The following is a 24,065-nucleotide window of genomic DNA, read 5'->3' on the forward strand; positions in this document are numbered from 1 at the left end:
TAGTCTGCTCTTGTACTTTTATTGCTAAGGATGCAGCATTTGAGGGATTGTCTGATTCATGTGGCAAAACAATATTATTATTTTGGATAACTGCAGTCTGTATGAAAGGAAGCAATTTATTTTTCTAGCTTAGGCAGCAAATAAACTTCAGCTGCCCCGTGTTGTCCCTGGAAAACTTATTAAGTGATAACAACAATAATAATAAAAGCAAAGAATCAAGAGAGAGAAAAAAGAAACTTCACTCCAGCAACACAGTAAAATCTTTAGAGAAGTCACTCATATCCTATCTACCTCCTCTCTACCATTAAAGGAGCTCCAAACTATGGACATTTTGAATTTTTCTATTTTGCTTTACTCTAAAGTTTGCACAAAGATAAATAATATATTCATCTTTAAAAATAAGTATAGCATGGTCTATTAAATATCTCAATGAACAAAAAAGGCCTGTACTACAATTTAAATATCTGATTTCTTGCAATATAAATCTAGATGGTAGAATAAATATTTGTTTGTTTTATTAAGAAAACATAGATACTCGTCTTATATACTACCATAATTCTGGGTGGCTTATAGCAACAACAATAGAGTCATTTCAAAAACAATCTTAGAAAATGAATAAAAAAACCTGAGCTTTGTATCCTAAACACCCCCTCAATACTTCAGCCTCCCTCAATTCTCAGTGTTTGGGGAAATTTCAAAAGCTAGATAATAAAGTTCTTTAGGTGATCTGGAATAAAATGCAAATATATCAATTTCAGATATTAGTATTTGTATCCTGAAATAAAAAAAGATGCTCTTTTGGAAAATTATAAAGTTAACTACAAAAATTCCCATTCTTTGATACTACATCATTTGTAGATAGAACCTGATTGGTAGCAATTTTGTTCACAAACAGTCACATCTATCATTTAACATTGATAAGTGTTTAGTGGTTTTGCGAATCTAACTGCATTAATATTCCAATATCCCTTTCTCTGCAGTACAAAACTTAGAATGTAATACTATATTGAAGTTCATTTCAAAGTTGTTTTTTCTTAAATCCTTGAAGCTTGTTTCTTAAATTAGGAATAAGTAGTTGTCTTGGTCTAGAGCTCCTGCTAAGTAAGCCATACAAATGGTCATGTTTTCCTTATTATTGCCTTATTTTCTTCTGTTAGCAGAACAATTCAAGTCGGTGTGACCAACCATCATTTTACGAATTCTGAACTTAAGGCTGTATCTTGCATCTTGCTCAAATACTGCTATCCTGAAACTGCACCTTATTGTTGACAATGATTTTAGGATATGGAATTAGAATCTGCTTTTTCAACACATTTTTTCTCATTTGGCTGAAAAAAGGATTAACTTACTTTGGTTGAATTTTTGTTGGGGGCAGTTATAGGACAGTCAGGATCTTCAGGGTTTAGGCAAGGTCGATCCATATATCCATGGCCAACTTCTGCCTTACTCAGTATCTCCTCCCAGGTATCTACTTGGGAATTTATCTTCTTCAGCTCTTCTAAGAATTCTAAGGGGTCAAAGTTGGTCCACTGCAAAGGGGGTTTTCCTCTGTCCCATGAAGAGAAAAATGAAAAGATTATCAAAAGTTGCCAGTCTTTTGTAAATATTTATTTACCACTTCCCCACTCCTACTCAAATTCATAGTTTTTTGAAACAAATTTTACTGAAATGTGTGTAATGGTATTTAAAACATTGCCACAAGATTTGTCTTTTGGAAAAAGTTGCTGAAAATTTTTATCTTAAAGCTGTTTTTCATCCACGAAATACCTTCTTCATATAAGCATCACATCACACGCCTAAGTAAATGCTAGTAAACAGAACTTCTTGAATCTAATGGTTGGAGAGGATTTTAGATGTTGAAGTGAAGTCTTTATTCTTAACTCAGCTATTACATTGCACCCCTATTTATTCATTTATTGAACGGATAATCAAATGAGTAAGAAAACTAGTATCTGAACTAGCATTTTAAGAATAGTGAAATTTTAGATGAGTAATTTATTAACTAAATGACTCAGAAAAAATAAGGAATTCAGCAGTCACAAATAAATAAAATGTTCAAGTATCAGACAGAAGTTCATATGATATTAAGAATTGTCTTTAAAATATTTGTCATACATTAATCAAAAACACAAAAAAATTAAAACCACTGTGCTCTTTCAGACATGGTAACCTTTTTAAAACCGCCTGAGACTCTGCTGCTATTTTTTTCATTTCCACTTTTGATTTTGTGATGTTGCCAGACCATAAAGGCTTTTGCCTGACTTTTTTCTGGTTCAGACTACTGTATCTGCTTAACCAGGCTTAAGATATTATTCAGACTCTCCCAACCAGAAAACGCAAGCTCCTTCATTGTCCTGTTTTAAAAAGTCCACACTGCAAGTTAAGTGATAGCCATTGCATGTTGCCTTTACAAAGACACACAAACAAGGGTAAAGCTTACACCATATAAATAAGCTATGCAATTAACTTAAATGAATTTAAACGTTTTAAAATATAGAACATGTTGAAAGTAACAATATCCAAAAGAGAGATTTCATGCTATTAAATACTGATAAAGAAAACAGCTTCTACCTTGTATTTTTCATTGTATGTTTTATTTCCTCAAATACAATCATAAATAACCATTATATAACAGTGAGAATGTTGCCTTTGGGAAATGAAAAAAAAAACAAAACCCTATGAAGTTAATTGAGACCCTTGCCCTTTCTCTCATAAGCATACGTTGACAGTATAGTGCAAACATTAAAAAAAAGTAAATATTCAAATTATTGACTCTTTTTGTGGTCCCAAGATTCTGCCCCAAATTTAGTGACAAACCAATGACTAACTGGTAAGATTTCTGCTCTAGTTTTAAGTGATAAAATAAAAATGTTCTGAGAAGATTGATATTCCAATTCCTCTTAAATAAAAGTATTTAAGCCAAAAATGGGGGGGGGAGTCAATAATTCAGTACAATTCTTTGAAAATATCACAACAATCATTACCACATTCCCCCACAGATTAAAACAGGGGTTTTCAACCTTGACATCTTTGAGACCTGTAGACTTCAACTCACAGAATTTTTCCAATTCTCGGAATTCAGCCCTGAATTGCATATTTGTACCACTGCTATGTCACAATACATGTCTGATACATTTTGATGTAATCATGGCTTCTGCAGGATCTTTGCATTATGCAATGAGGATTTGCTTTTTTGTGGACAGCTGTAACCAAGTTCAGCCAAATGCTTCCCCTAAAGATCTTTTCCATCACAGAAGGAAATCAGAGGGATCAAATTATAGCAAATGTTCCTGCTGCCGTAACAGAAGCATTCTAAAATATGATGGAAGTTACCAGCAAGCACAGTGATTGATTTGGGGGGTTCCCTTGTAATATTCTCATTTGTCTTTATTTGGTGTTCTTTTGCATGAAGCAAACATAAAACAAAAGAAACTGTTGTATAAATAGATGTAAAAAGCATATGCAGGTTGTATACCAAAGTTGGACATCCCTGTCATATAGTCATATATACTCATGCAAAACTCAGGACTGTTACTATAATCTCTCAGATGTACCTACTCTGATGACTGAATTCACTGAAGGTCCTCAAAAGGTCCTTTTTAAAACGCATTGTTTAAATTGTTTGTTTTACTCTCAATGAAAGTTGATACTAAGATGATCATGTCAGTATCAATTCTAATTACAATCTAGTTCAGATACAGGACTGAAGCCAAGGATATCCAAGGACCAGAGATAGGGTAGTGGAAAATCAATTCAAGATGGCAGCTGCAGCAGTGTGATCAATGTCCTGTCCTTTGCATGTATCATGACATGCATGTAAAATTGATACAACTTCAATCATAAGGTTGTAGCTGCCATCTTGATTTTTTAAAGGTTTTTTTCACAACCTCCAACTTCAATGCATGCTCCTACCTCAATCCAAATTAAATCACTGATAGTGATAAAATTCACTGAGAATAAAACTGAAGTAACTTAAGTTTGGCTCATGTCTGTTGTTCATGCTGATCCCAATGAAATAATCAGGTTATCCCTAAAGCTAAAATCATATACTTGCAAATGTGCTGGTTCAGATGTCAATTCTCCTATGTATCTGCATTCAAAACAGACAGCATAATTGGATGGGATGTTAATTTTGTAATTAAACATCTCTTTAAAAGAGAAAAGTGCGCAAAATAGATCACTGTATGCATATTTGTCTGGAAGGCCTCACATTTTGTGTTCAGTCCAACATCAGAATAAATTGTAAGATCTTATGTAAGAAAGACTTGGGGGAAAAATTATATGGTTATAGAAGCTATAAGGGAGATATTCTCTGAATTGGATTGGATTTTTATGCATTAGCTGGTTTTAAATACTTTAGGATTAATCTGTTCTATTGACTTATATATTTTATTACTGTTAATTGTTAATTTTTTTGAAGGATTTTGGTTATGTAAGGAGGAAGTCAGAGCTAGAGAGGGAAAATTGGTATAACAGTTTTGGGGGAAAATTTTTTTAGCATATGTTTGTTTTATTTTTAACTATACCTTGTGTTTGTTCCGGGAAGTCGGGGGGAGGGGGGTTTGTGAAGGGAGGGGGAGGGGGACTGGGGGGAAAGGGGAAAAAAAATTTTTGTAAAACTTTTTGAATAATAAAAAAAAAAAGAAACAATAAATTGTAGCTAAGTGAAGCCCCATTAAACTGATAAAAAAATTAGAAAACAACACATGTTACTCACGGTAGATATACAGTCCCAGACTGTAACTTTGCACCCTCCCAGAAGCAGTCCAGTGGTGTGATAATTAAACAAGGGTAAAGCTGTTCTAAAATCTGTAAAAGAGACAGAAAAAAACTCCTCAACATATTGTTATACGTCTACATAAAATACATGAGGGCCAATTTGGTGTAGTGCAGGGTTCTCCAACCTTGGCAACTTTAAGACTTGTGGACGTCAACTCCCAGAGTTGGAGACTCCTTTGCTGGCTGAGGAACTCTGGGAGTTGAAGTCCACAAGTCTTAAAGTTGCCAAGGTTGGAGAACCCTGGTTTAGTGCTTAAGGCACCAGGCTAGAAAGCAGGAGACTCTGAGTTCAAATGTCGTCTTAGTCATGAAAGCCAGCTGGGTGACTTGGTCATTCTTTTCTCAGCCCAACTCACCTCACAGGCTTATTGTGGAGAAAATATGAGGAAGAAGATGTATTGGATATGTTCACTGTCTTGAGTTATTTGTAAAAATAATAAAGGAAGGTTATAAATAAAAATAGAATAAATACATTGTCTTTACCTTGTCCATGTAACCTGTTTCTGTGATGGGTTCCCCAGATTTGTGACATAAGTGTTCCAATTTCCACTGTCTGTGGAAATGAAGAGAGCAAAATTACATTAACAAATGCTCATACATATTTTCAAAGTTTCTTTTTTGCCACTCTTAGGACATGCTGTCATTTGAATTAAATTAGTTCACCTATGTGAGTATAATCTCCTTATGACAGCAATAATAGTTAAGTTTTGATGGCCTTTTAGCCTCTAATATTGAGGATACTTCATGATTCTAACCATCCAATTCATATTTCTCAGAAACCACCAGGCAAGATTAATGGAAATTAAATTTGCAATATTCCAGGTCAGCCTTTCCCAAACTGGTACGCTCCAGATGTGAGCTACATCTCATGTCTGCTAAAGAGCATAGAACTCTGGCACATCTGGAGGGTATTAGGCTGCAGAAGGGTGCTGTAGAGAAAATGCCCATTCTCTTTACTGCTTGGTGAACGCAAAGGAGTCCCTGCTGCGTTGAATCCTTCCAGTATGTCAGAGAAAATTTATGCTGAGCGTTTATCTACATTGGATCAAAAACAGTTCTGAACTTTGCAAAACAAACTCACTGTAAGATCCCTTCAAGATAAGTTGAAATTTGTGCTTTAATACTAGCTTAAACCATTGTTTAATATTACTGGCTCCCACAACAGGGACCTGTTTATACTAGATATGTCAGCAACCCAACATAGTCCGAAGTTATACTTTGAATATGTTTTATGACAAAAATAAAAGATTATTTTTTTAACGTAATAGCTGAAGCACAATGGTTTCAGACATTGTAAACTTCGATGAACATCTAGAGATGTGGCTAAAATCAAGGTTTTCCCCAGCTCCCAGTTGCCAAAAGAAACAGTGGGGGTCAACAAAATCAGGATGGTAGCTGAAACCATATGAAAGCTCCCATGTTGACATTTTTTAACTGCCCTTGAACTGAAAAATTAAGGCTGAAACAGGCAAACAGTACAGGTAGTCCTCAACTTACAACAGTTCATTTAGTGACCGCTCAAAGTTACAACGGCACTGAAAGAAGTAACTTATGACTGTTTTTCACACTTCCAACTGTTGCAACATCCCCATGGTCACATGGTCAAAATTCAGCTACTTGGCAATTGACTCATATTTATGATGGTTTCAGTGTCTCAGGGTCATGTGATCACCTTTTGTGACCTTCTGACAAGCAAAGTCAATGGGGAAGCCAGATCCACTTAATAACCGTATTACTAACTTAACAACTGTACTAATTCACTTAACAACTGTGGCAAGAAAGGTCATAAAATGGGGCAAAAGTCACTTAACAAATGTCTCACTCATCTGGCTTCGTCCAAGGTAGCTCTCCAGGAAAACTAGTAACTTTGCAAATGTTGAAAAGCAACTGTTCAAGGAAGCTCTGTTCCTACAGTTAAAGAAACTTCTAGGGAGCTTCTGAATGAATTCTGATTCATACGTTACTGCAGAAAATGATCAGATAATGTTTCTTTTTTCTTTCCATCTTACCTGTTGTACATATATACATGTATCTTGCTGGCTTGTAGTGCAGAATCAAGGTGCTGTCTGAGTGCTTCTGGTGTTAGTACATTAGCAGTCTCTTCTTGTGGTGTCTGAATCATCAATTGCGGATTAAACATGGCCTCTTCTCCAATCTTCTGCCGTGTGTAACTTAACTCCCGACTCACTCGCCCACCAACTGACAGAAAAATATTTACAACCTGGGATTAGCCAGCAAGAATTGACTCTTTATACGCATTCTATAAGCTCACAGGCTCCCCAATAAATTTTCCCATATGCATGGAATATGCTATAGTTTATTAAGAGCTGATGCAATTTTAAAAGAGCTAATTTTGTGTACAGTGCAAAAAAGCCACATACATTTTCCTTACTTAAAAAAAAAGCTTCCATACTGCAAAGACAAGCCCACAGGTCCATTTGTGCTAAACACATGCATTTTCAGTACCATATCAAAAATTCTGCATGTATGAAGTTTGTTAAAAAAAAAAATCCTTTCAGACCAGACCAAATATTTCTATCTTACAATTTCTTACACTTGTATAAACAGTCTGCTGCAATGGCACATTTCAAGATAAATGGCTTCAATTTACACTCTTCTCCTAAATAATTTGGCAAAAGCAGAAAGGAAATAAAAAGCAGCTAGGAGGAAAAGAGTAAACGAACGTTAGTATATCTTGCTGCTGCTAGTTAAAATATAAAAATACTGTTAAGTAAAGGTCACTTAACAGTGAAGATCACTTAACAGTGCAGATTCAGAAGACAGCCAACTTCCATTTGGTAAACTACTGGGGGAATCTAGAATTTCCGTAGTGAACTTTAGTGTATCAGAATATGGATGTCATGACAAATTAAATGGCAATAAGGTTTCGGAAGGCAGCTTCCCAACCTGGGTGCCCTCCAAATGTGTGAACTTCAATACCCAGAATTCTCAGCAATGGCCATACTAAGTGCGCTTTGATGCCTTGAGGCTTCACAATCGTTGTCATGATCAGTGTCAAAGTAACATTTCAGTACTTGAAGACATATAAATATTAGGTCCTATCTCTCATATTTTTCTAAACATGTAGGGACTTACAGGTTGTTCTTGACTTATGATTGTTTATTTAATGATAGTTCAAAGTAACGACAGCCTGGGAAAAAGTGGCTTATGACTGTTGCACCAACCCTGAGGTCATGTCTTTAAAAAAATCCAATTGCAGCATCTTGCAATCACACGATTGTGATTTGCTACTTTCCCAGTCGGTTTACGACAAACAAAGTCAATTGGGGAAACTGGATTCACTTAACATCTGTGTGATTCACTTAGCAACAGTAAAAATGGTAGTCAAATCAGGTCTGGTCACATATTGACTCAATTGTCACATCATTTAGTGATCAAAATTCCAGTCTCAATTGTGGTGGTAAGGCAATGACTACCTGCACTTCATCTATTACAGTCTTCATTAAACCTGTGTTTTTCACAGATGTATTCAAATTGGCAGAACACTAATTATTTCAAGAGCATTAGTAACCATGAATGCTTATCCTTTGAACACTACCGTAAAATGTTTTAAGTAGGAGCTAGAATGTATTTTGTTTTGCATAATATATTTGCTGATTAAATGTGGGAGTGATGAGCTCTGGTGGAGCAATGGTTAGAATCAGTGGTGAGATTCAAATTTTTTTACTACCGGTTCTGTGAGCGTGGCTTGGTGGGCATGGTATGGCTTGGTGGGCGTGGCAGGGGAAGGATACTGTAAAATCTCCATTCCCTCCCCACTCCAGGGAAAGGTTACTGCAAAATCCCCATTTCCTCCCAGTCAGCTGGGACTCGGGAGGCAGAGAATAGATGGGGTGGGGCCAGTCAGAGGTGGTATTTACCGGTTCTCCGAACTACTCAAAATTTCTGCTACCGGTTCTCCAGAATTGATCAGAACCTGCTGAATACCATCTCTGATTAGAATGTAGTATTGCAAGCAAACTCTGCCCTTGGCTAGGAAATCAATTCTTGACCAGTTGAAGGTTGACTCAGCCTTCCATCCTTCTGAAGTCCCATATTGCTGAAGGCAATATGCTGACATTTAAAACTACCCAGAGGAGTGCTGTAAAGCACTATGAGGCGGTATATAAGTCTAAGTGCTATTGCTAGTGCTAATATTATAGTGTTTGATGCGATTCTCAGTGCTATATCCTCACAACACATTTAGAACACATTTGTGTAACGTATGTACAATCTCCTAGAGAAACATGGAATCACCCTTGGGCTCATGAGGAATCAATTTACACACGTGTTATCTTTTCAGTTTGTTTCCTGATACACTAACGAGGCCCTCAGCTCAACCAATCGTCTTGCTGTTATCTTTCTCAGAATTTCATTTTCTCCTTTATTCTGGGTCAGGGGTCTCCAACCTTGGCGACTTTAAGCCTGGCGGACTTCAACTCCCAGAATTGAAGTCTGCCAGGCTTAAAGTCGCCAAGGTTGGAGATCCCTGTTCTGGGTGACCAGAGTTTTGGTACACCATGTAGAATTCCAACTAGTTTCAGAGTCTACATACAAGACTAGGCAGAGGGACACAGCAGCACATCTGCCTTAGAATGGAACTGGTAATCTCAATCTCCTTTTGACGTAGATAAGAGGGGAACAGAAAGACAAAGAAAAAACGATTGTGAGCTTCATGATCATGGCCAAAAAGAAGACAATGTGTAAAAGAAGTAGCTTTTAAGGCTATTTCCAAGGAACAATATAAAAATGTAGAATGGTGAACAATTGCAGAATCACAGAAATTTCAATTTAAAAAGAGAATAAAATCAATGGCAATAATAAGAATTAGGAACTGCAATGCGAATAATTGTAAAAGTATTTTTTCTAACAACTACAAGTTCTGCCTCTAAATAACTTGGGCTCATGTTTTAGACAGAGCAAATAAAAATATGAATTACTCACTCTTCTCATTTGTGCAATTGCAACTAGTTATTTTGATATTTGGAAATATTTAGTGAAATTATTGTTAAACTATAATCCTGAAAAAGCTCTACTTGAATTTCAACCGAATGTACAAGTTCATGACTACTTTGAATGAAAACGATTTTCCAAAAGAAACTGTGTATGTATAGCTGTAGTCATTGATAAATGAAATGTGTAAATGTGTCATAATTTCATTTATTAAGACAGAATGCAAAGTTTACGTGTATGCAATCCATCAAAATATTGCAGAAGTGTCAAGTTTGATTTTAAACCCCATTTCAAAAAATTGGACTTCCCAACAATTCCTTTCTGCTTTCAGCAAATCATGTCCAATTTTATTTTACAATGTGTAGAATAAACAATCTGTAGATTCAAATAACACTTATCACTATCTTATATGTAAAATACATGCTCTGCCATCCATACTCAAGTTGATATACTGATTTATTTCTGGGTTTATCAGAATTTCTAACTTATTTCAACTAAGAGGACTAATCTATTCATGGCAAAGGACAGCATTGTAAATGGCCAACTGTTTAATATCAATGGACATGATTGCCCCTGACTCAAGATGCTGTCAAATTCTATTAATCTCACTTAACAAGGCAAATTCAACCAATCAGCTTTATAACATAACAGCAAAAGTGGACTTTTCCAACCTTGCATAAAGCCAAAGCAAAAATAATAATAAATCAACAGATGGCTTTAGAACTGTGAGGAAATTATGTTGACAGCAGATCTTTTAGTACTGGTCAGTTATGAATAAAAGTAATTGTGGCAACTTATTTTGAGATATATTAACAGCTTTTAATGCATTTTAAAAATAGTATATTCAGATAACAATTACAAACTAACATTTCATATACTGATAATAGTAAGAAGTGGAGAAAAGAAGCACATGAGAAATTTCAAATTATTCAGCAAATCTTTTTCACTGACAGATAACAAAAATTCATTTCACAGGTATCAGCTCCAAAATTCAAACATGTCCCAAACACCTTATTTAAGTACCAAACTAACATTTTTTTTTTTTATTTATGTATTTGATTTTTATACCGCCCTTCTCCCGAAGGACTCAGGGCGGTGTACAGGCAAAGTAAAACAACAACAATGTACAATTTAAAATACCATTTAAAAAACCTATTTAAATTAGCCTGAAAAGTTAAAAATTTACCATAACTAAAACCCCATTTAAAATTTTAAAATTTAAAATTAATAATTTAATTTAAAGTTAAAATTTGGTTCAAGCCAGCCCCGCGCGAATAAAAAGATGTGTCTTTAGTTCGCGACGGAATGTCCGAAGGTCAGATATTTGGCGTAAACTTGGGGGGAGCTCGTTCCAGAGTGTGGGGGCCCACAGAAGGCCCTTCCCCTGGGGGCCGCCAGCCGACATTGTTTGGCGGACGGCACCCTGAGAAGTCCCTCTCTGTGGGAGCGTATGGGACGCTGGGAGGCATATGCTAGCAGCAAGCGGTCCCGTAAGTACCCAGGCCCTAAGCCATGGAGCGCTTTAAAGGTCGTAACCAACACCTTAAAGTGCACCCGAGAGGCCACAGGCAGCCAGTGCAGTCTGCGCAGGAGCGGTGTTACGTGGGAGCTACGCGTAGCTCCCTCTATCACCCGCGCAGCTGCATTCTGGACTAACTGAAGCCTCCGAGTGCACTTCAAGGGGAGCCCCATGTAGAGAGCATTACAATAATCCAAGCGGGAGGTAACGAGCGCATGAGTGACTGTGCACAAGGCATCCCGATCAAGGAAGGGGCGCAACTGCCGAACCAGGCGAACCTGGTGGAAGGCCCTCCTGGAGACGGCCGTCAAATGATCTTCAAACGACAGCCGATCATCCAGGAGGACACCTAAGTTGCGCACCCTATCCTTTGGGGCCAATAACTCGCCTCCAACAGCCAGCCGCGGCTGCAGCTGACTGAATCGGGATGCCGGCATCCACAGCCACTCCGTCTTGGAGGGATTAAGCTTGAGCCTGTTTCTCCCCATCCAGACCCGTACGGCCTCCACACACCGGGACAGCACTTCAACAGCTTCATTGGGGTGGTCCGGGGTGGAAAAGTACAGCTGGGTGTCATCAGCGTACTGCTGGTATCTCACCCCGAAACCACTGATGATCTCGCCCAACGGCTTCATATAGATGTTGAACAGCAGGGGCGAGAGGATCGACCCCTGCGGGACCCCACAAGTGAGGCACCTCGCGGTCGACCTCTGCCCCCCTGTCAACACCGTCTGCGACCGGTCGGATAGATAGGAGGAGAACCACCGATAAACGGTGCCTCCCACTCCCAATCCCTCCAACCGGCGCAGCAAGATACCATGGTCGATGGTATCAAAAGCCGCCGAGAGGTCTAATAGGACCAGAGCAGAGGAATAACCCCTGTCCCTGTCCCTCCAGAGATCATCCAACATCATATCTTTGTCCAGGACACCACAATTTGTAGAGAAGAAATTTGTACTAACATGTGTTTTCCCCTCTCAAATTACCATGGCAAATGAATTCTTTGAAACAAAAATTGCAACTATACTCTGTTATATCAAATACAAAATAATGCCATAGAATGGCATGAAAACTTAGGCCCTAGGTTCAAATCTGTTAAGTAATCTTCTGTGAAGAACATGCAAAAAAAAAAAAAAAACACCCTAAAAATTCTTTTCTTACCTTCCATTTCTTTCCTTTTTCTTCTATTTCAACAGACAAACATGACAAGCACGAGTCTTAAAAAGTTGCACGCATTATTCATCTTCCAAATACTTTTGAGCATAATTTCAGCTAGCACTGTACTGTAACACATCAAAAATGAGGTCTTCCCTTATGGGATATGTGCTTGTCTAGATGTCAGGTTTTGCATCAGTGGCAAGCCTAGGCTAGGGGAGGTTGCCTGGCAACTGTAGCCAGGAGATTCTGATGGCGCCAGGAGGCACTGTTCTTTGGATAACCATACATTAAGCTTCATTGGGGAAATTGACTTCTAGAGATAAGCTGGATCTCTATACCAGTGATAGCTTTTTGGCACCAAGTCTGTGCATGTGCTCATGCCAGAGCCCCGTAAACCTGAAGACCAGCTGGCCGGCACATGCATGCCTGTTTTTTGGCCGTTTTTGACTGTTCTCAGGCCATTTTTGGGGCCGTTTTTGGCCTGAAAAATGGCCCAAAAAACGGCTTGAAAACGCCCAGAAAAACGGGCTGTTTTTTGGCCATTTTTCGGCTCTCCGGCACACCAGAAACCAGAAGAGCAGCTGGTGACAGTGCACGTGCCCACAGAGAGGGCTGTGCATGCCACCTCTGGCACACATGCCATAGGTTCGCCATCATGGTCCTACACCATTCAGAGCTGAAGTTACGTAGGAAAGAACACACTAGATCTGATGTTTGTCTTGATACCTTGTTGCTTTTATCCTTATGATTTATATTGATATTGTTTCCTGATTGCTTACTTGTACTCTATGACTATCATTAAGTGTTGTACCTTATGATTCTTGATGAAGGTATCTTTTCTTTTATGTACACTGAGAGCATATGCACCAAGACAAATTCCTTGAGTGTCCAATCACATTTGGCCAATAAAAAATTCTATTCTATTCTATTCTATTCTATTCTATTCTATTCTATTCTATTCTATTCTATTCTATTCTATAGGACTTTCTCAACTCTTGTTTAATATCCATATGAAGCCACTGGGTGATCTGTTCAATCAATATGGTCAGGTATCATCAGTATGCAGATGATATGCAACCTTCCATCTCAGCCCTAGGCCAGGCAGATCCTGCTCTGATCCTGCAGCCTGTTAGGGTCTGGATGGAGAAGAGCAAATTGACTAAATACCCAGCAAGATAGAGCAGACACATTTGAGTTTTGGTTCTAAGATGGGCTCATGCTCCCCTGACAGAACTGGCTCGAAATATAGATCATCCCTTCATTCACAATTTGCTTCTATCACATTTCAATCATGTCTCACTTGGACAAATATATATAGTTCAAAATAGAGCTGGTTCTATAAAAGCAAGTGGAAGGTCCAAAATGATACGGCTCTAATAGCCATGAGCACATCTTGATTTGCCTCACGTAACACCACAATCTCAAGATCTGTACTGCTTACCAGTTTACCTTCTGGGTGCAATTCAAGGCAATATCTGACTTTTTAAAAAACCTTACATGGCTTGGGATCTTGGTACTTTTGAGACGATATACTTTCAATTGTATCTGCCCATATGATAAGAACTGGGTGACGTTTCCCTTTTCACAAGGAAGGTCAATAACAATCACCAGAAGTTATTGTTTCCCTGAAAATCTGAATAGTTCCTAACCTTTTGGTTTTTAGGAAATTATTAAAATTTGACTGTTTCAGCAGGTTTGGGAAATTGGGACATTTAATGTACTTATTTGTGGGACTGGAGGTAATCAGAACATTGCTAAATGGAGAACTACCAAGCCATGCAAAACTGGTAAAAATATGTACCTCTGATAAAACTTTCTTCAGATTATCAAAATCTACACTTTAGATTTGGAAACTACAAATCTTCCAATCATAAATTGCCTATTACTCATATAGACACACATGTTCAGAAATGACACTTCTAAATTTTGTTTGTTGGTCCTAATCCAATCAATTATGACTACATACTCAGCACTTCTCCAGCTCACCATAAGCAAACTTCATTCCTGTTTAATCCACAATTGTTTTGGCAACTGAAGTGACTTATAAATAGATCAAATAAATACAAATATAATAACATTTCTCTAGTTACATCATCTGGTCCTGCAACTTCACCATTTTTGAACATTTTTAATGAATTTATTATGTTCTTCCCTAACTAGCATTTGTTTCAAATTCAGTCTTTGACACATCTCTAGCATTCCCTTGCAACTGTCTAAAATAACAATCCCAAAATTCCTTCCCTTCAGTCTCATTCCAAAACATTTCATCACTGCTATTTGTAATTCCATTCACCCTGCTGGAGGCAACTTGTTTAGCTGTCATCCCCAGTTTCAAAACAATTTTTAATTTCTATCAAAATTGCTCTGTGTGTTCTCTGCTTCCTTTAGTCTTAACTGTTTCCTTGCTCTCTTTTATTACATTTTTGCAATTATCTTGTCTCTCCATCAGTTGCATTACTTTTTCTCTCATCATTTGAAACAGTGATTCTCATTTTTTCAACCACAGCCTTTTCAGTTCATCATACCACCAAGTATCCCTTTTCACACTTAGTCTTATTCCCAATACTTCCTTCACTCTGTAACATTAATTTTCACTGTATTCCAAGCACCTTCCGCATCCTCTTTTCTTCTTCATACTTTTTCATATATTTTACACTTGCTCTTTCTGCAGTTTATCTACATTCTACTTTCTTTCACTTTTCCCCAAGATCTATTGTTGACATTATTAAACTATGCTTTAACACAGATTCAAAATGTCATTATCTTTGTATACTTCATTCATTACTGTATTTCAGAATCAGATATGCTTAAACTACAAGTATGTAGTTTAATGATTTTCTCCAAACCAATGGTCACTGACTTTTTATGCAGATCTTCACCAATAGTATTGTTTCTTAATCTTTAAATGATCCATTCATCTTTTCTGTATTCTCACATTTGTTCTTACACAACCATTCATGTCATCTAATCGTCACTAGATGAGCCCACTGATACTTGTCTCAATTGCTAATTATGGTATTGATTTATTAAGGCTTTCCCAAAACATTTTCCAGTAAGATACAAAAGGTACAGACTAGGTTACTAATCTTAATTATTCCTGTGCCACACGCAACATTGCCTACTATCAGTAAGTATAGTACCTGTCTCTTTTGACAAATGTTGGGCAAAGTGCCAGCAGCACAACCCAAGCTTAATTTATCCTTAGCATGCCTTAGTTATTCTATAGAAGCTAGCACCTTTAATCTAGAGACAAACATATGAGCCAATAGACTGTGGCCTGCATCCCACCAAATGAAAGGTACATTGACAGGCTAAGGATACAATTTCTGACTCTTTAAGGACTTCTAGATCTATTAGATCAGAAAGTTATAGAACCAGACATATTTATTTATTTTCAAGTTTATAGCATTTAAAGTGAATCAACAGTAAAAATAAACTTTCTACCGCTTTTACTACTCTAATTGGTTAGTAGTTGGTTTGTGCTAACCTCCTTCCCCACAGATCAATTAAAAATCAAAATTAAATGCCATTTTCGGGGGGCCAGCTGCCAAACACCTTACTCTTGTGTGTTTTGGCATCTTCATTAGTCTTTATGTCCAGCCTAACATAAAGAGAACAGAACCTTGGAGAAGGACCGAACCAGGTGCTACTTCCAATGACCATACACATCATTCCAAGCAAAACAATTCAACAAAAGATACTCTCATCTGCTGATATAATTTCTGCTTTGACAAAAGGATTTCTTAAAAACAAACAAAACCCTCATGATAGAAACATCCAGCAAGAACCCAACAACAGCGTTGTCATAAGAGTACAAGAGGGAATACTGCTGGCATATTGGCCAAAATGTGTCAAAAGGGACAGATACTATACTTAAAATTAATGGGCAATGTTGTACGTGGGACAGGAATTTAATTTGCAAACAACTCTACACCCACACCTGGGAGTGCCCATATATCAGGGTACATAATAAGCCATAAAGTGCATCAAGTAACCCTGTGCAAAAAGCATTGGGAATGGGAAAAGGCATTCCTTATATTAGATTTTAATCCTGAATGACATGAGGAGTAACAACAATGTACAGTACCACTAAATGATTTGTTCACTTTATTTTTCACAGGAGAGTGGATAATATAATGGATGTTTATGAACGTACCTAAAACAAACATAAAAAAGACAACTAGATCAAATTTCTAACAGGACCAAAAAGCTGATCATCTGACATTCCAAGACAAGTTTCAAAGGCTTATTATTCCTCCTATTTCAAACTGTCAAAACTAAATGCAGATAAATTGGATTTTCCAAAGGTTAATGCCATGATCCAAATATTAATCCAAAAGGTCAGGTACAATATTACACTGTTCAGTGTATTTCGCATTATGGTATAGTTCTTACAAAATGAAGATCCTGAATCAGGGCGCTTTGTGCACATGAAGCTCAGATTATTATTATTATTATTATTATTATTATTATTATTATTATTATTATTATTATTATTATTATTATTATTATTATTATTATTATTATTATTATTTAGATTTTTATACCGCCCTTCTCCCGAAGGACTCAGGGCGGTGTACAGCCGGAATAAAAACAATAACAGAATACAATTAAAATAAACAATTTAAAAAACTTATTATAAAATTGGCCGAAATTTAAAACATATTAAAATCTAAAACCCCATTAAAATCCATCCAAAAAATTTAAAATTTAAAATTTAAGCCAACCCCGCGTGAGTAAATAAATACGTCTTCAGCTCGCGGCGGAAGGTCCGAAGGTCAGGCAATTGGCGCAAGCCAGGGGGAAGTTCGTTCCAGAGAGTAGGAGCTCCCACAGAGAAGGCTCTTCCCCTGGGGGCCGCCAGCCGGCATTGTCTGGCAGACGGCACCCTGAGAAGTCCCTCTCTGTGTGAGCGTACGGGTCGGTGGGAGGCATGAGATAACAGCAGGCGGTCCCGTAAATACCCAGGCCCTAAGCCATGGAGCGCTTTAAAGGTAGTAACCAACACCTTAAAGTGCACCCAAAAGGCCACAGGCAGCCAGTGCAGTCTGCGCAGGAGTGGTGTTACACGGGCGCCGCGTGCGGTTCCTTCTATAACCCGCGCAGCTGCATTCTGGACTAACTGAAGCCTCCGAGTGCACTTTAAGGGGAGCCCCATGTAGAGAGCATTGCAATAATCCAAGCGAGAGGTAACAAGAGCATGAGTGACCGTGCATAAGGCATTCCGTTCGAGGAAGGGGTGCAACTGGCGAACCAGGCGAACCTGGTGAAAAGCTCTCCTGAAGACGGCCGTCAAATGATCTTCAAACGACAGCTGTTCATCCAGGAGAACACCCAAGTTGCGCACCCTTTCCACTGGGGCCAATGACTCGCCCCCAACAGTCAGCCACAACTGCAACTGACTATACCGGGGTGCCGGCATCCACAGCCACTCCGTCTTGGAGGGATTGAGCTTGAGCCTGTTTCTCCCCATCCAGACCCGTACGGCTTCCAAGCACCAGGACAGCACTTCAACAGCTTCGTTGGGGTGGCCTGGGGTGGAAAAGTACAGCTGCGTGTCATCAGCGTACAGTTGGTATCTCACCCCAAAGCCACTGATGATCTCACCCAGCAGCTTCATATAGATTTTGAACAGGAGAGGCGAGAGAATCGACCCCTGCGGCATCCCACAAGTGAGGCGCCTCACGGTCGATCTCTGCCTCCCTGTCAACACCGTCTGCGACCGGTCAGAGAGATAGGAGGAGAACCACCGATAAACTGTGCCTCCCACTCCCAACCCCTCCAATCGGTGCAGCAAGATACCATGGTCGATGGTATCAAAAGCCGCTGAGAGATCTAATAGGACCAGGGCAGAGGAACAACCCCTGTCTCTGGCCCTCCAGAGATCATCCACCAACGCGACCAAAGCTGTCTCCGTACTATATCCGGGCTGGAAGCCAGACTGGAACGGGTCTAGATAGACAGCTTCATCCAGGTATTGGGGTAACTGCCGTGCCACCACACTCTCTACAACCTTCGCAACAAAGCGAAGGTTCGAGACTGGACGATAATTTCCCAAAATAGCTGGGTCCAGGGAAGGCTTCTTGAGGAGGGGTCTCACCACCACCTCTTTCAAGGCGGCAGGAAAGACCCCCTCCTGCAAAGAAGCATTGATAATCCCCCGGAGCCAGCCTCGTGTCACCTCCTGTGTGGCCAGCACCAACCAGGAAGGGCACGGGTCCAATAAACATGTGGTGGCATGCAGTCTTCCCAACAACCTGTCCACGTCCTCGAGAGCCACAGGGTCAAACTCATCCCAAACAATCTCGACAAGACGCGTCTCCATCTTTTCACCTGGATCATCCCAATTTTGGTCCAAACCATCCCGGGGCTGAATGATTTTATCGTATAGATAACCACTAAACTCCTCGGCACATCCCTGTAAGGGGTCATCCCGCACCTCCTGATGAAGGAGAGAGCGGGTCACCCGAAACAGGGCGGCCGGGCGGTTATCTGCCGACGCAATGAGGGTGGAAACGTAAGAATGCCTCACCTCCCTCATTGCCACTAGGTAGGCCTTAGAGTAAGACCTAACTAGTGTCCGGTCAGCTTCGGAGCGACTGGACCTCCAGGCACTCTCTAGGCGTCTTCGCTGGCGTTTCATCTCCCTCAGCTCCTCAGAAAACCAAGGGGCCAGTTGAGACCTACACTGGGTCAGAGGCCACAAAGGCGCGACACGGTCCAAAGCCCCAGCCGCGGCCTGCTCCCAGGCCACGACTAGTTCTTCAGCCGTGCCGTGGGCCAGATCCTCATGGAACGGCCCAAGCTCCATCAGGAACCACTCAGATGGCCTTCAGTTGATGGATCTGGGAGCAAATTCCAATCATCCAGAAGATTAAATGAATGAATGGAAGGTACAGACAGAAAGCTTTCTATTACCCAATGTATCTTCCCAAGTGATCATCTCATCCCAAGTGAAAGCCACACACCAACTTTTCAGATCTTAGAAGGTAGCACTCTCTCTCTCTCTCCCCCCCTTCTCTCTCTCTCTTTTTTTTTTTGCTCTAATATCGCTGGAGTTTGGCAGAAACACTTTGGTAGCCACTCTTTGGCTCCCTGTCCTTCCACCTGAAAGCAAAAACCATTTTTGCTCAGAGTGGATTTTGATATTTAAATTGTCTTGTTGTTGAACTAAGTTTTAAACTGTTGGATACTGTTGCTAATGGATTTTTACCAGTGAGTTTTTAGTTCATGAGTTTTAATACTTTGACTATAACTTAATTAGTTGTCTTGCATGTTACTGTAAGCTGCCTTGAATGGGAAAATCAGGAACTTCACTCCATTAGCAAAGCACATACTCGGACATCATTATCACTAAATACCAGAGCTTTAGGCTAAGACTGGAAAATTGGAGACCTTGACCAGAAGAAATCAATGGCAAATCACTTCTATACTGTATTTATTCCAAAAAAACCTTCATGGGCACTTCCATGAAATCACCAAGAATCAAGCACCACTCATGGAAGGCCTTCATTTTTCCACTGCATACGTTGGAAGGAATCTCTCTCCCTCTCTCTCTCTCTCTTTTTGTAAAGCATAAGAATTTGGCTGAGAGTTGCAGTCTCAACACATATGGATGGTATATGCTGTTGGTATATGCTGTAATAATTCTTGGATCAACTGGACTTTTTTTTTTAAAAAAACAACTAATTATATTGCATTAAGTGCACCCATTAACACATGAAAACTTCATCTTCACCAAAGTTTTTTTTTCCACTATTGCAAAAGAAGACTTCTTACTACCAGATATATATAATTTACCAACTTATATAACCCCCTAGAGACGTAACAGGATAAAAATGTAGCTTTGTTCCTCGGCAATTAAGTTCTGTCTAGTGAACCTTAACACTGCCCTTTTATGCATATGTAGTTGCTTTCCTCAGTGGTTCAGATCAGTACTTAAGCTTTCCTCACTGGGACATACACAGCAGAGATAACATTCTAAAAAATGTATATGTCCATATTGGAAAATGATTTTATTCCTTGGATGGTTAATTATTTTTAAGCATTTATAAACCTAGGAAAACTAAACAAGTGAGAGAATATTCACATTCTACAAGGTACAGTTTCTTTCAAGTATTTGCTATACCAGCTGCTTGCTGTACCATCTGTTGCTGCCCGAGCAGCTTCTTTTTGAATAGCTTTGAAGCAGAACTGCTCTCACTGTGGGACACAATCGGGTCAGGTCACCAGTCCCTCCCCAACCTCCACCCCCAAACCTGCAGTTTGTCACAGCTTCCTCCATCTTGCTATTCCTGCTTTTGGCATGAGCTCCCAGGTGGAGCTGCTTCCATCAAAGGACTCGTGGTGGTTTTTTTTTTCATATTTTCACGAACCAATCAAACACTTCCAAACACTGAAAAGGGATGATATTTTGGAAGCTCTTCTCCAAAGTATTGTCAGCAAATTTCAAACACACTTTGGCTTTATTTGCCTTCAAGGACGGATTTGTTCCGACCACAATATTTTAATGGGGGGGGGGGGGAGAGAAAGTTCCTTTTTCTCCATGAAAATAAAGCATGCAACCTAGTATGGGACTCTCTGTTCAGGGGACTTGCAGGAAGCCAGATTTCTTACTTGCAATCTTTAAGACTGCATGCAAGCCGTGCTCACACAGCCTTTGCCAAGACTCTTAAGCTTGTTGCATAACATTAACCTCAGCTCCCTTCTCTCAGCAACTTGGAGCTGACATCACCTCTTAGCTCTAAGCCCTCTTCCCTCTATTATACAGCCAAGTTCCCTTTTCATTGGCTTTCCACTTGAGGCCACATGGGGCAGAACACAATAGACGCCTCCAGCTTCACACCCAGGCTCCCCCGGCCTGTGAAGATCACCACACCAGACCGATCTCTTTTCAGCACTGTTCCCTTCTCTTTGCATCTGTGCAGGGAAACACACATCACTGGGAGCCACTTCCATGATTTTGTTGCCATCAGGATTAGCTGGATTAGGGGCCGAGTCATAAGGACCCCCTGTGGCTGTGAGGAAGTTTCATCACAAGGTCAGTGTGGTGTGAACTATATTCTGTCAACACCACCACTCCTTATAGCCAACCACGCATGCAAGCTGATACTTACACACACATACACACACACACCAGAAGAAAGTTGCAGACGTAAAAAGAAGAAAGGAAATGAAAAGGTGAATGGAATAGTTGACCTGCCAGTTTTCCCCATTAACTTCAGCCATTTTTTTTAATATTTGTGTACAATTTAAACAAACGCACACCATTACGAACCTGCAAGTGACATTTCTAATTTAGAAAAAAAAATTGATGATTTTGTTGCTAGGGAATAAGCCATAGAGGACCCTTTTTTGGCGCTTCTTCTAAAAACTACTGTAGTCATGGCGTTTGAAGGCTGAGATTTTATTGCATACAATATTGTCACCTTCCAGACCATTTACTACTAAGCCCCTTAAAATGCAGTATCATAGGATTCTTCTTTTTTAAGTGGAGGCCAGAAGAGGAAGATAAACACGAAGCTCTAGATTTACAATTGTGAAATGTTCATTTGTCTTCCGCCTCCCTTCAAGGAAGATCGACTCTTCAGTAGGAGAAAAGTCAGTAGGAGCTCTAGCAGGAAAGAGAGAAATGCTTGTAGAAACAGAAAAATAAATAAGACAAGAGTGTGCACATATATTTTAAAGAGCACTCTCTACTTGCACTGAACTAGGCTGTTCAATCAAAGCCTTATCTGTTATATTCCTGCCTGTCTTTCTCCTCTGTTTAGCACATTCACCCACAAGAGAAAAGAAGCTGTGCAATGGAGCTTTGACCTGCAGCTGTAACACAATACTTTCGCACAGCCCTGTCGACCCCTGACATAAATTTTACACCGCAGCTGGCATTTACACACTTAGCATTACCATATGTATAGCCTACTCTGTGCTAATTATGCTAATCACCTGTCTAACTCTCTGCTGCGAAAAAATGGTTGTATTTAGCAGTCCACTGCCTACAAATGCAGCTTACTGTGTGGCTGAAATGTACATTCAGACAGCTCTGAACGGCAAGATTTTTCCACGTTACTGGCTTCATTCAGGGCATAGAAAAATTTATTCAAGTCAACTGGTTTCGGTCTGCAACAAAAAAGTTAGGGGAAAAAAGTGAGTGTGTTCCTGCCCTAACATTCTAAGTCTGCTTGCAAGCAAAATGATAAATCAATTGGTGTGGGAAACAAAACGGGAGAGATTTCTTTTGCAAGCCATGTGAAACTGTAGCCTATTTAAAAAGAGAGAGAGAGAGAAAGCAAGAAAGAAAGCAAGAAAGAAAGGTCACTCTAGTTTCTCAAATCTCTAGGAAAAAAACAACAACCCAGAGAATAGATAGTTAAGCCAGATCAAAATTCTCCTAAAGTTTAATTCTGCTTTACAAGCCTTTAGCTACAGATATCAAAACTGAGAGCTTTCTGATGGTATTTTCAAAGATTACACAAACTTCAAAACTGGCACTGTGTTAGAATTTCCCATGGATTTATTTCCTTGAAGCAAGCCAACATTGTACCATAAAAAACCTTTTCTGCTAATGAATCCACAAATACAACTACCAGAAGATAAAACGATTAGAGTTTGTGTGAAAAATATATAAAGCAAATGCAGAACTAAATGTAAAAATAAAAATGGAATATGAAACTTATTAATTTTACTACATGGGTTTCTTAAAAACCAACAGCAGTGATTTTGCTCCTCCCTCCTTCTGAAAGGGCAGTTTTATTGATGAGTCTCGTAACCTAATTTTAAACTGAAACAAGGGAAAATATTGAGTAAAATTTACTTAATTTAAAGTTTATCGTTTTTTTCTTTTAAAACTGAGACAGCTGGTACTGGGGGGGGGACTTTCCTCCAGGTATTTAGTGCAATTAATCACATACAATTGTGTTTTGTATCACCTACATTTTTGCTCATCAAAAGAAATCTTTCATATAACTAGGGATCTCCCATTAGATAACCCACCAAGAGGGATTAGTTGGATATTTTCCCCAAGACACATATATTGGGCATTCATTTGCTATCACCAGCCATCACATAAGGTAAAGATATTCTGTAAATGTCCAAATGCATACAATCTATACAGGTAGTCCTCGGTTTATGACCACAATTGAGCCCAAATTTTTTGTTGCTATGTGAAACATTTGTTAAGTGACTTTTGCCCCATTTTCTGACTTTTCATGCCACAGTCAGGTGTATCACTGCAGTTGTTAAATTAGCAACATGGTTGTTGAATGAATCTGGCTTCCCGTGGACTTTCCTTATAAGGAGGTCACAAAAGGTGATCACATGACCCTGGGACACTGCAACATAACTATGAATCAGTTGTCAAGGATCTGAATTTTGATCACATGACACTGAGGATGCTGCAACGGTCATAAATGTGAAAAAATGGTCATAGTCACTTTTTTCAGTGCTGTTGTGACTTTGAACGGTCACTAAATGAACGGTTGTAAGTCGAGGACTATCTGTACTTTCGAAAAGTGTTCTGAAACTCCAAATAGTTCATAACCAGCCATAAGACCATTAACTGGAATGAGGACTACAGCACATATTTGTCTAAAGTTGTACTATCATCATCTCTTAACAATTAACAATTGCTTCTTAGTTCTTTAAAGCTTCATCGTGG

At 39.2% G+C, this 24,065-nt stretch overlaps 1 protein-coding gene across 3 annotated transcripts in view; it reads right to left on the reverse strand.

Moving 5' to 3' along the window:
* Positions 1-24,065, reverse strand: part of PTCH1 (patched 1) — a 98,148-nt gene that overhangs the window by 47,971 nt on the left and 26,112 nt on the right. For all 3 annotated transcript variants that reach the window (XM_058168371.1, XM_058168370.1, XM_058168373.1), the window contains exons 3-6: positions 6,789-6,978; positions 5,263-5,332; positions 4,718-4,809; positions 1,350-1,548 (exon numbers count right to left, since the gene is read on the reverse strand). In XM_058168371.1, the coding sequence (XP_058024354.1) occupies positions 1,350-1,548; positions 4,718-4,809; positions 5,263-5,332; positions 6,789-6,978 (551 nt within the window). The remainder of the gene's footprint in view (positions 1-1,349; positions 1,549-4,717; positions 4,810-5,262; positions 5,333-6,788; positions 6,979-24,065) is intronic.

The sequence above is a fragment of the Ahaetulla prasina genome, chromosome 2 (assembly GCF_028640845.1).
Source record: "Ahaetulla prasina isolate Xishuangbanna chromosome 2, ASM2864084v1, whole genome shotgun sequence".
NCBI classification, from domain to species: domain Eukaryota; kingdom Metazoa; phylum Chordata; class Lepidosauria; order Squamata; family Colubridae; genus Ahaetulla; species Ahaetulla prasina.